At 35.4% G+C, this 13,060-nt stretch overlaps 1 protein-coding gene across 4 annotated transcripts; it reads right to left on the bottom strand.

The window, feature by feature from the left end:
- On the bottom strand, nucleotides 272–13,054 carry LOC109830155 (mRNA-capping enzyme-like). Of its 4 annotated transcripts, none has more exons than XM_020397323.1 (6): nucleotides 12,794–13,054; nucleotides 5,765–5,969; nucleotides 5,333–5,474; nucleotides 3,651–3,802; nucleotides 505–588; nucleotides 272–406 (listed from the first exon to the last, which is right to left on the bottom strand). In XM_020397323.1, exons 2-6 carry the CDS (start codon nucleotides 5,879–5,881, stop codon nucleotides 287–289), a joined length of 615 nt encoding a protein of 204 aa, XP_020252912.1. In that variant the 5' UTR covers nucleotides 5,882–5,969; nucleotides 12,794–13,054; the 3' UTR covers nucleotides 272–286. The 4 variants fall into 4 exon arrangements, with proteins under 4 accessions (XP_020252912.1, XP_020252914.1, XP_020252916.1 ...); XM_020397325.1 differs by having other exon boundaries at nucleotides 5,765–5,964; XM_020397327.1 differs by having other exon boundaries at nucleotides 5,765–5,943.

The raw sequence follows: 13,060 nt of genomic DNA, 5'->3' as shown, positions 1-13,060 counted from the left end.
AACACACTCTGAGATGGAGCTAAGCAGCCTTCTAAGGCCTACATATTCGTCCAGGTTGTTTGGGCTCATCAGACACGAAACAAGATCTTTTAAGTTTGTGTCTTGCACCCAGAAATAAATGCATTCAAATGGAACGGGTGGATGAAGTTAAGATCTATTCTCTTCTTCAGAACTCTTCTTAATATGTGATTTGGGCTAAGACCTAATAGGTTGACCTTTTGTATGAAAGACCTCAGTCTTCTAGTAATGCCTCAATGCCAATTCAAACTTCTATGGCAAAACACAATCAATACTTAACCATAATGCAAACAACAAGCAAAGAAGTTGCATATGATAGGAGTACCTCATAGACAAATGAATTGACAGACTCATTATCTGGTACAGCATCCCGCCCCTTGCATCGGATCTGCAATAGTGGAACTGTATTAAGTTAGAATTCTCCAGAGTAAGATCCCATCGCTCCCAGCTTTTATCTAGAAAAAATGAAGAGAGAACATATTTTACCTTGATGTGCTTAATACCCAGCTTTGTCCATTCAGATGGTGAATAGTACCGTGTTGTATTTGTCAAATCAATCACCAAACCAAGCTGGAGAGTGGTGAAAGAGAAAAAAATAAAAAAAATAAAAATCAGAGGTCACAAACAAATAAAACCATGCATAAAACAGTTGCCAATCGAATAAAGCATCAACATGCATCAATATCTGCAAGAATTATATCTATCTAAAGTTAATAGTGCTTGTACTTCTGTTAATTCGACAAGAATGACTACAGTTTTCAACTTAGTTTAACCTTCAAGGTTTACTGGGATAAAGACATGAAATGCCTTTAGGTGGCGTAAAGGCTTTATTGTTGTTGTTTGTCGTTGTTGCTTTTGTTATATTTATTTCATGCCGATATTTTTTTTTTTTTGGGTGGGGGGGAATACCACATTGAACTACAAAATTAAAATGAATGGCGACAAAAGTTAAGTGCTTGTACAAGGCAACCTTTACACACAGCACTGCCAAATTTCAGTGAACATCGCAACTATAAAACCTGTGGGCTCACATAATGCATCTTATTTATGTGTTGCTTATATTATAATATGAAGGTTCGCATGACCTTCACGCCTCGTTTCGTACGCAAGAATGAAGTCAAGTGTGAATGGAATGGAATGAATGCCAGAATGGAATGTAAATTCTCATTCTCATGTTTGGGTGTGTTTCTAAAATGACGCAAGAATAACGATCTCATTCCATTCCCATGTTTGGTATCATTTGTTCACAAGTAAAAATGAAAATTTGTTTTCTACTAATGCCCTTACAACAATATAGATATTTTGAAAAGATTAAAAATGATAATAATGACTAAATAATTTCATTTTTTTAAAAAAATAAGTTTTTATAAAAATAGTCAACATTTCGTGTCTAAACCTTAGCATCCCAAAGTTTTTCTATGTACTAATGTGTACCTGCAAGTATAGGAAAAAACATCAAAAATCAATACTTCATACATATGCATAACATCAAGACATTCTTCGAACTGATCAATCTCCATCTTTCTCCTTTATGTAATTTTGTAAAAGACAACATGCAATTTGTTCTATGATTTCCTACAGAGCACCCTTTTATATGATTTTTTTCCCAGTCTTGTAATTACTTTAACTAAACACTTTAAATTATCTCTTGATAAATAATATTTCTAAATGAATTTGATAAGCATGTAACCTATCTCGGTAAACACTCGATGTGCTTAGAACAATAAATTCATGAAACACAACTGATTGCAACAATAAAAATCACATAAATTTCTAATGAGGATCTGCTTATTGCATATGCTACAGCTTTAAAATCATAAAATACAATTGATTACAACAATAAAAATCACACAGGATATATGAAACTCATATATCCTACATTTAATTCTATATGCTATATGTCATAAAACACACAACATTTTAATGGGAACTGATCGCATATGCTTACGATGGCCAAGATAAAATTACATACTATTATCAAGATGGATTGAAGCCACATCTATTTTTGTTTAAAAAAATAAACCCTCAATTACCTAGGGAAGGTGATTTTACCTAGAAGATGGATTGAAGCCACACATCAATTACCTAGAGCTGGTTAGAGCGAACATACTAATCAATACTATACTAATAAAGTAAAAACCCGGTTGCATACTTTTGCCACTTCACAAACTCTAAGAGCTACTAATAGCTAATAATCAAGGGTTCATTTTTCCACATCTCATCTCATTTCATCTTATGAAACACTTAATCCACTCCCTCCACATTTTGAAAATCTTCATTTTTTTTGTTTTCCAATTTCTATAAACCATTGACTTATCTCTTTTTCCAAGAAAATTTAATTTGCTCTTCTTTCTTTCTCAAAGTGCTAACATAAATAAAACCAAGTTAATATTGAATCCCGTGCATTGCACGGGTAACAACTAGTATCAAGATGAATTGAAGCCACACATATTTTCAAAATAAATCCTGCTAACTCAATGGGTAGAGTCAAACTAAAGAAAAAAATTATCATGATTTTAAGATATCATATCTATTTCATAACTTTTAAAAAGGGTATATTTGGAATTTGTTTTATCATTTTGATTCCCACTTTAAAATTGAAATGCCCATTCCCTGCTAACTTAATGAGAACGCCCATATGTGGGAATGGATGAGAAGTGGGAATAGGCATTTTGTCCTCCAAAAGTATGTTATGTTTGGTAGGCATGAATAGGAAGTCAGAATGGGCATTCCATGCCCACCCATTCTCACATACCAAACAAGGTGTTAAGTGTAAGAAAACAAGTGATCAACACATTTGCAATTAACACCTCGCACCCTCAGTATTTGCTTATTGTGAAAAGCAATAAACAAATATAAGATATGCGAATTACATTAAATTATTAGGACCTCTCGGACTGCATTGTCATGTGAAACAATCAGGAACATGACTCTCAAGCTTGGCTGTAAATTTGGTCTGCCTTTTAATAAAAAATTTCAGAGACCATGCTCTAGTCTAAAACTCAAAATGATTACTGGGCATGTTTTGTGCATGGTATATTTGCTCTACATAACTAGGAGGATGGAGTTAAAGAAATTAAACCCTGCTCAAACAAGTGATTTAATCATTTAGATCTAATGACAATCTCATAGGAAATTAGAAATTAACAGAAATGTTGACCATTAGCTAGCACTTAAACTAGTTCCTGACAGCTCCCACATTAAAGATGAATCAGTTAAGTACTTATCCAAATTTAGAGTCAATTAACATTTTGATCACTATCCCGGCCTACCAGGTTCAGTCATTCTAAGCTCTCAAAGATAGAGCCTTTCTAGGACCTATTCCCTTCTAGGAACTACTGATTTGATTAGACACGTCACCAAGAATTACCATAATCACAAGTGGATATCTCCTTAAAAGCTGAAATAAAAATGATTTAGAATTAATCCAATTAGGAAAATCTTTTAATATAGTTTCAATTTATTGTCCAAATCCATATATCTTGAACAGATGGTACAGGCAGAGTTCATATTGAAGAATTTTTGCAGTAAATACTTTATAGCGTGTACTATTAAAATACATGTAGAATAATGAAATATACACCTAAACTAACCAAACAAAATAGCAGTCTGAAAGCATATGGTACACTTACTTCCCGCTGATTTCTTCTCAGGGAATTTATCACTTGTTTCGAAGAATATCTCTTGCCAGGAGCCACTAAATCATTATAAGACTCATCTAGAGGAACCTTTGAAGGTATCATATATCCTATGGGTTGTCCATGTGAAGGGCAATCCAACCAACCTGTAACACCAACAAAACAAAAGACTAATCATTTGAAGGAATATGTAATGGCGACGTTCTGTATCTGACGACATGTTAAAATGACAAGAAAAAATAGAAGCCAAATAGAAGGTACAATAGATTGATAATGATCAGATTCAATAGGAGCAATCAACAGATTCCAAACCTTACCAAAAATGTACTGGGAACGGAAAGAAGACACGTAGGAAACATGAATAGCAGTTAGAAAGAAAAGTAAACCTGAGAAGACTAACCTCTGTGGTGTCCAATGTAAATACTTTGCACAAACCAAATAGTAACAAGAAACTTGTAAATGCCTTTTTCCCTTTTTTTGCCTCGACTCACTATCTTTAAGTTATTCTTGAATTTTCCCCTAACAAAAAGTGCTTTTTACTGGTAACATATATAGTTCTTGAGGGCATTAACGAAAACATAAAATCGCTGTACCATAAGTGACAAGATTTATTGAACAATGACATACACAACATTGTGCCAAAAATATAAAAAAACCATAAATATGTGCTCGTGTAATGCAGCCTCTATTGATTTTTCAGCTATATAAATCTGCATATCCCTAACTACATACACCTGATGGAAGCACAATATGTATAGCTGCATATGCAGCATCATTGTCGTCTTCAAAGCACTGTCGTGGTGCAAAACAAGAATAAAAGAAACGAGCAAGGTTTGCCAGGAGAAAGCTAGCAATTCCAAATCTAACCAACCAATGCAGAGGATTTGAATCCTTGAAACCATTTAGAAGATAATTCAAAAACAGATAAACTATGATTGACGCCAATGAAACGTCAAAATCTGAAAGGAGCCATCACAAGAACGATGTTTATGAAATCTCAATTTCTTTATCGGTTTTACTTTAGTGCTAAATTAGTATACTTAGAAATCACTTCTACATATTTTGATCATAAGAAGAGGAAAGCATGCCATTTAACTTTCATATGCCTGAAGTTTTCGTAGGGTGTGCATTGACCAACAAACTCTGAAAATTTAAAGTTCATATTTAGGGCTCAAACACATGATAGGCTCAGTGAACTTATAATTTCTACCTTTGGATTGATTGCACCATTATAGATAATAATCCTTGCAGCAGCTTACATAGTTCCTTCTCAAATATTTGGACAGACATGCTTATTTTCCCCCCTGAATAACACTTGTACTAGTCATTCTAGACAATTTGATCAAGTTTCTGGAATGTCGTTTGTTGGATTTATTTGATAGAATTATTCTTGAAACAATCTTTGTTCTTAATTTTTATTCCAACGAGCCCACTTTGAATAATAGCAAGAAACATCATTTTTTCAGAACATATTGTACTTGTAAATAGGACAACTTAGTAGAAGCATCTCCCTATGAGAATAAAGATTTCCTTTTCTTATTATTCATTTCAAAGGAGACATGGACAAGTCAGATGTCTATTAAGCATGATACTCTCCATAACAAAATGATAAGAAAACAAATAAAAATTAACAGCATTAAAATGTAAAATTAAAACTGTAACCAGGGAATGCAGACCTTGTGGGAGCTGCCTAACCCTTCCATAACCTCTGGAAGTTCTATTTTGATGCATATAATCATTCCTAGAAGGTTCTGAAAACTGCTTCGGACCTTCATCCCTGTTTTCTCTTTTCAACCGACGACGCCTTTCTTCACGCTCCTAACCGGTCAATAGATCATCAAGTAAGTGTATTCTCAGGGGATGGAATATGATGCAAGAACATAAAGAAGAACCGATAAAAGAAATATAAAGAAGAGGAAATTACAAGAAATCAAATTCAATAAACAAGGTTTGTAGGAAAAATTGCACAGGTGAAACAATATAGAAGTGTAACACATGAAATAAAAATCAAATAGACAAGGTCTTTACGAAGATACTGCAATTTATTGCTCCATCTGGCATCTACTTTCATCAAGTCAGAAGTTAAATATGTGAAGAAAGGAGCTTACCCTAAGCATGGTTTGCACTGATTCTGATGGTTGTTGTGCATCATCAACATATTCTTCATACGACTGTTCATATGACTGTTCATCATCTTCAGGCAACGGTGATGCATTCAAGTCCATGAACTATGTTCCTTGGCTATCCACCAATTCAGAAATAAAAAAACCCCGGGCAATGTTCTTAGCTGACGAGAGAAACAAAGACACTGATCTGAAAATATTGGGCATGGAAGAAAATTGTGTGAAAATAGCATCACACAACCTCGGTTGAGCAAAAAGAGTATTTCATGTTTCACTATTGAAAAAACTAATATGTCAGTCTTACCCGATGCTACATCAGTTACACACCATCCATGCCAAAACATTAATCAATGCTCAAACCACATAATCCCACATAACTAAAAGAGAAACATCAACAAAAAGAAAAACCTTAAATCTTATGGAATATGCATGTGATAGTTAATGAACCAAATGACCATTACTTAAACATGGGTGACATGATTACTAATTGCCAACCTTTGATTAATGTAGTTAATAGAAGGGGAAATTGCTTCTAGCCCCCAATTTCCTAACAACTATTTCACCTCCTCCCAAGACTTTTTCAACGCTCCCAAAACTCCCAAAAGTAAACTCATTATTCTCTGAGCCCCAAAAACACAAAACCCAAGAGTTTTAAACATGTGAAGACTATAATACCCTTTCTCTTTTTCTTTTTTTTTATCTGTGATGATTTCCCGCCCCATCTCCCGCCACCGCTGCCTCCGATGTCGATGCCGGTGTCGCTGGATCTCAACCTTCAGTCTTGTCAAATCAGCTGACTCGTGGGCCCCATGCCGCCTTCTATAATGCCTCCGTCGCTGCCGACAGTCGACGAATCTTGTTCTTGGAGGGTGCTTTCAGCGGGAGATAATCGATGGGACCCGGAGGCAGGAGGCCAAGAGTGTCGGTAGGAGGGGACTGACGTTCGATCTCAATGAGCCACCGCCGGCGTCGTCGATGCTGTTTTAACTTGGTTTTCTTTTTCTCTTTTTCCCCTTCTTAGAACTTAGTGCGGCTGTATATAGTTAATTTTGTTGTCTTTTACTTTGACTTTTTTGGTTTCTAGCTTAGGAATGAAGGGGGAAGTAGAGTTCAGTTTTTGGAGTAAAAACTTTGGTGCTGGCGTAGCTATTTTGGTGATGAATTAAAGGCTCGGTTTTGAAGGTGTTACGGGTTGGTTGTTAAGGTTAGGGGTCGGTTGTTAAGGTTAAGGGTTGGTTGTTAAGATTATGGGTTGGTTGTTAAGGTTACAGGTCGGTTGTTAATGTTACGCGTTGTGAATGTTACGCGTTAGTTGTGAAGGTTAGGGGTTAGTTGTTAAGGTTACGAATCAGTTGTTAAGGTTAAGGGTTGGTTGTTAAGATTACGGGTCAGTTGTTAAGGTTAGGGTCGGTTGAGATTACGCGTTGTGAAGGTTACACGTTGGTTGTTAAGGTTACGAGTCGGTTGTTAAGGTTAAGGGTTAGTTGTTAAGGTTGCGGGTCGGTTGTTAAGGACCTTAAGGTTACGGGTTGGTTGTGAACATCAGTAACCTTAACAACCGACCCGCAACCTTAACACCCGACCGGTAACCTTAAAACATCCAACCCGTAACATCAACAATCAACGCGTAACCTTAACAACCGACCCTAACCTTAACAATCGACTCGTAACCTTAACAACCAACTCGTAATCTTAACAACTAACCCTTAACAATCGATCCCTAACCTTAACAACCAACCCGTAACACCTTCAAAACTGACGTGTATCCTTCACAACCAACTCGTAACTTTCAAAACCAATATGCAACCTCCCTTCACCACCAACTCATAAGCTTAACAAATTTATTACCGTGAAATAACAATAAAATATAAATTTACATACTCTATTTTTAATCTCAAACTACCTAGGTTCACAACCAATTCGTAACAATAACAACCGACCTGTAACCTTAACAACCGACCCGTAACATTATCAACCGACCCATAATCTTAACCAACCCGTAACCTTAATAACTGATCCGTAACCTTAACAATCAATCCTTAACCTTAACAATTGATCTGTAACCTTAATAATCAAATGATAACACATTCACAACTAACGCGTATCCTTCACAACCAACGCGTAATCTTCACAACCAACATGTATCCTTCACAACAAACCCGTAACACCTTCACAACCGACGCGTATCCTTCACAACCAATCTGTAACCTTCAAAACCAACATGTAACCTCTCTTCACCACAAACTCATAAGCTTAACAACAAATTTATTACCTGAAATAGCAAGAATATATAAATTTACATTATTTTAATCTCAAGTTATCAATTTCCTTACAAGTATTCCGCCGATGAATGAACGTCGTTTTCTTCCCGATGGTGAAACTTTCCCGCTATTTCTTTACAAATATTCCGTCGAAAAATACTAGTTTTTCCATGACTTTTTCCTCGCCTCATGAATAAACGCCGAAAAAATATTACCGCCGATGTTGACGCCATCGGAAAATTCTGGAGGGAACTAGAATTTTTCCCCCTAAAACCCATTTTAAATCATCACAGTAACATCATGAAAAAAAGAGAGAGAGAGAAAGGGTATTATAGTCTTCACATGTTTTAAACTCTTGGGTTTTGTGTTTTGGGGGCTCAGGGAATTATGTGTTTGCTTTTGGGGGTTACGGGAGCGTTAAAAAAATCTTGGGAGGGGGTGGAACACTTATAATGAAATTGGGGGCTAGAAAATTGTATAAATTTGTGCCTGGCTCAGGCTACTATGTGTCTCAAAACTAAATACAACTATCTAGTCACAATGAAACTATAATCATCTTACCCTTTCATCTAAACATTATCCACAAAATTTCAAAAGAAAGTTACTATTAGCCTTTTAGTTTGAATGACCTGACGCCACAAGGACAGGAAACTTGGTTTCACTAGCAGCCAGAGGAAACTGATTTTCTCGATATTTTCCTTTCCACATAGTTGCCTAGAGCAGGAATTCAAATTGCACCCGGTCTTGTTTTGACTTCGACTAACATCAAAAGCCTATACATATACTTCCTCCCAGTGCTAATAGAATTGTTATACCATCTCAGAATTTAAATGGAAAGATACATATACTTCGGAAGATTTCCATATTTTTCTAGAAAATATTGATCAGCTAGAATTTAAATAAAAAAATAATGTTTGGTATGTTAAGTAGAATTAAACGAAGCAAACAAACTACTATGAAGTTATAACTGCACACAAATAAATTTTGTAAATAGTTAACAACCTCCTTGCTCCGTTCAACGACTTAAGAGCCCTAAACCCTAAAATCTTGCATCATTATGACCTAATTAATGACTTTCTACGGTTATAGTTAAGACGAAAATTCCTCCAAATTAAAAGCTAAAATTAGGGTTAAAGTACAGACTGCTTGCTTTCCTTGGAAATCGAGGTCAAATGCGACTAAAATTTAAAGAAAGAAAACAAAATCGAAAGAAACGCACCTTGAAATTTTGAGGAACCGAGGTTAATTTTGCGATATCGGCGAATTGGTGAGAGATCGAGGAGTGGGTTCAGTTTATCCCGCGCTTTTGCGAAGTAATAATAGAGGGCAATGAGTTATTGAGCCCGAGAGCATTTTTGGGGATTTATTTATAATTCAGGCGAGCCACGAGCGTCCGATTGGAAAAGATAGTGAGACTTGGAACATGAATCTTGAGTCGCGTAATAAGGACGGAATATTTTTCACTTAAACCCCTCTCATTGTGTTTAATTACGCATGTTCGGTACTGTCTGCCTCATTCACCTGAATTTTTGGGATTTAGTGTTTTTTGTATATTAGTCACATGAATCTTTAAAATGATTTGTCGCTAGTTCCTCAAATAGTTAAAATGACTATTGTCTCCCGAATCTTATATCTCTTCGTGGGTGCATGTAATTTCATGAGTATTAACGCAAATGGCAGGTTTATGGATTGATTCATCATATTTAGCATTCTTGGATGTTATGGACCGACAACATGTAAATATCATCATCTTCATCCTCAAGCCTTCTCCTAAAAAATGTCATGATACCTTGTCGGTGATAGGGTTAATTTCCTCTTCTTTCTTTTTTGGAAGAAAAGTCATAGCCTGGCTTGACTGGAGCTTTCCTAATCCACTCCAAGATTCTAGCACCATAGCTAGGTCTCAAGGGCAAAACCAGCATTCTCTAGTATTTGAGCTCAAGTAAAATGTTAATATATCACCTAGATTCCTAGTTTTCTTTGATTTGTGGGATGGCTACAAGGACTGAGGATCTTGGTTAGAAGACTCCTATGCTCGAGGGAAAACCTGAGTTTGATCACTTAAGCCATCAAGAGTATTTAATCTTTTCAAGAACAATCCCCCGCAATTTGGGGGCACGAAACATACTCAACAATCCTAACGAACACTGATGCATAGAGACCAAACGGGAGTGAAGAATAAGGTTGAGTTGCTAGACATAATACAAATCTAAATTATAATATTTGCTCAACAAAAGAGAAAGAAGACAAAATTAGGGTAAAAAAATGATACCTTCCCATATCGTTTCCTTGAAAAGCATATTTTGAAGTTAAATCCTAAAATAAAGTGTTATTTCAATTTTCATAAGTTGTCTTAAAATCAGTCATTAAATTTATTGAAATTACTAGAAGGTCTCTCAAATTAATCCCTCCAACCAAAACCCTCAATAAAGAGATATAAGATTTTGGAGACAATAGTCATTTTAACTATTTGAGGAACTAGCAACAAATCATTTTAAAGATTCATGGGACTAATATACGAAAAACACTAAATCCCAAAAAATTCAAGTGAATAGGACAGACAGTACCGAACATGCGTAATTAAACACAATGAAAGGGGTTTAAGTAAAAAATATTCCGCCCTTATTACGCGACTCAAGATTCATGTTCCAAGTCTCACTATCTTTTCCAATCGGACGCTCGTGGCTCGTCCGAATTATAAATAAATCACCAAAAATGGTCTCGAGCTCAATAACTCATTGCCCTCTATTATTACTTCGCAAAAGCGCGAGATAAACCAAACCCACTCCTCGATCTCTCACCAATTCGCCGATATCGCAAAATTAACCTCGATTCCTCAAAATTTCAAGGTGTGTTTCTTTCGATTTCGTTTTCTTTCTTCAAATTTTAGTCGCATTTGACCTCAATTTCCAAGGAAAGCAAGCAGTCTGTACTTTAACCCTAATTTCACCTTTTAATATGGAGGAATTTTCGTCTTAACTCTAACCGTAGAAAGTTATTAATTAGGTCATAATGATGCAAGGGCTCACAACTCGTTGAACGGAGCGAGGAGGTTGTTAACTATTTACAAAATTTATTTGTGTGCAGTTATAACTTCATAGTAGTTTGTTTGCTTCAGGAGGTTGTTAACTATTTACAAAATTTATTTGTGTGCAGTTATAACTTCATAGTAGTTTGTTTGCTTCGTTTAATTCTACTTAACATACCAAAAGTGCAGTTATAACTTCATAGTAGTTTGTTTGCTTCGTTTAATTCTACTTAACATACCAAAAGTTATTTTTTTATCTAAATTCTAATTGATCCATAATTTTTGGGAAAATATGGAAATCTTCCGAAGTATATGTATCTTTCCATTTAAATTCTGAGATGGTATAGCAACTCTATTAGCACTGGGAGGAAGTATATGTATAGGCTTTTGATGTTAGTCGAAGTCAAAACAAGACTAGCTGCAATTTGAATTCCTGCTCTAGGCAACTATGTGGAAAGGAAGAGAAAATATCGAGAAAATCAATTTCCTCTTGCTGGTAGTGAAACCAAGTTTCCTGTCCTTGTGGCGTCAGGTCATTCAAACTAAAAGGCTAATAGTAACTTTCTTAGTGAAACCAAGTTTCCTGTCCTTGTGGCGTCAGGTCATTCAAACTAAAAGGCTAATAGTAACTTTCTTTTGAAATTTTGTGGATAATGTTTAGATGAAAGGGTAAGATGATTATAGTTTTGCTAATAGTAACTTTCTTTTGAAATTTTGTGGATAATGTTTAGATGAAAGGGTAAGATGATTATAGTTTTATTGTGACTAGATAGTTGTATTTAGTTTTGAGGCGCATATACATCTATTTTATTCACATGCAAGCATATACATCTATTTTATTGATAATAGATATCATATCCTATAATCACTATTTTAAATATCGACCGATAATCGATATTATCAGCCGAGTTATCGGATTTGGGAGCTCTCCGCTAGGATAAATTGGATTTTTAATCGGTTATCATTTTTATAGATTTATCGGCGATTGATCGGCGTTATCGGCACTTATCGACCGATAAGTAAGACTTTTTTATCGGGATTATCGGGATTATCGGCCCATTTTGACTAACATTATATTTTTTTCAAGGCTATGATGCAAGTTTCATTTTCTACAATTGGTTAGTGATTCTAAACATGATGATTTATATTTTGGTATGTTTATATTTCATTAAGCATGATTAGATTACATTTTTTAATTGTTATATTATATATACACATCATCCAGTATATCACTCCGATAAATACTACTTATCCCTGATATATTCTCGATTCTATCTGATAAGGATTGTGGCCGTACGATAAATCCCCGATAACCGATATTTAAAATCTTGCCTATAATAGATATCAGATCCTATAATAGTATATAGTTTTGAGGCGCATATACATCTATTTTATTCACATAATCACATGCAAGCATATACATCTATTTTATTCACATGCAAGCAAGCATACTATTATAGGATCTGAAATTTTTAGTCACATGCAAGCATATACATCTATTTTATTCGGATTTACCACATAAAAGAATAATTAGTAAAAGATGAAAAAAGTTAGCATCTTCTGTCTTCGAGATCAATTGAAATGAAAAATGAAAGATCATGTCTGTGAGAACATGAAAGACATACTCTTTACCTAAAACCCTAAATTTATGAAAAATAAACAAATAAATAAATTACCTTAAGAATTAAAAATCAATATTGATAGTAACTTTAAGCTTCAACTTACGTTTTGATAACTTGAGAGGGAAGACAGTCGAGGTTTGAGTAAACGACGATCTCCGACTGACAACGACCTTCACGGGATCGCGACCTTCGAGGGAGGAGTCGACGACGAGATTCGAGGAACGCCGAGCTTGGAGGGAGTTGTGAACGACAAATATACGGGTATCATGGTCAGATGATCAGATCTGAAGAGTCGACGACGAGATTCGAGGAACGACAGTGAAAACCCTAGCCCTAGAATTCAATTGGAGTCGGATCTAAAGGAGGAGAG

Source organism: Asparagus officinalis, chromosome 2 (assembly GCF_001876935.1).
Source record: "Asparagus officinalis chromosome 2, Aspof.V1, whole genome shotgun sequence".
Lineage (NCBI taxonomy): Eukaryota > Viridiplantae > Streptophyta > Magnoliopsida > Asparagales > Asparagaceae > Asparagus > Asparagus officinalis.
This window is presented reverse-complemented; position numbering and strand designations above follow the sequence as displayed.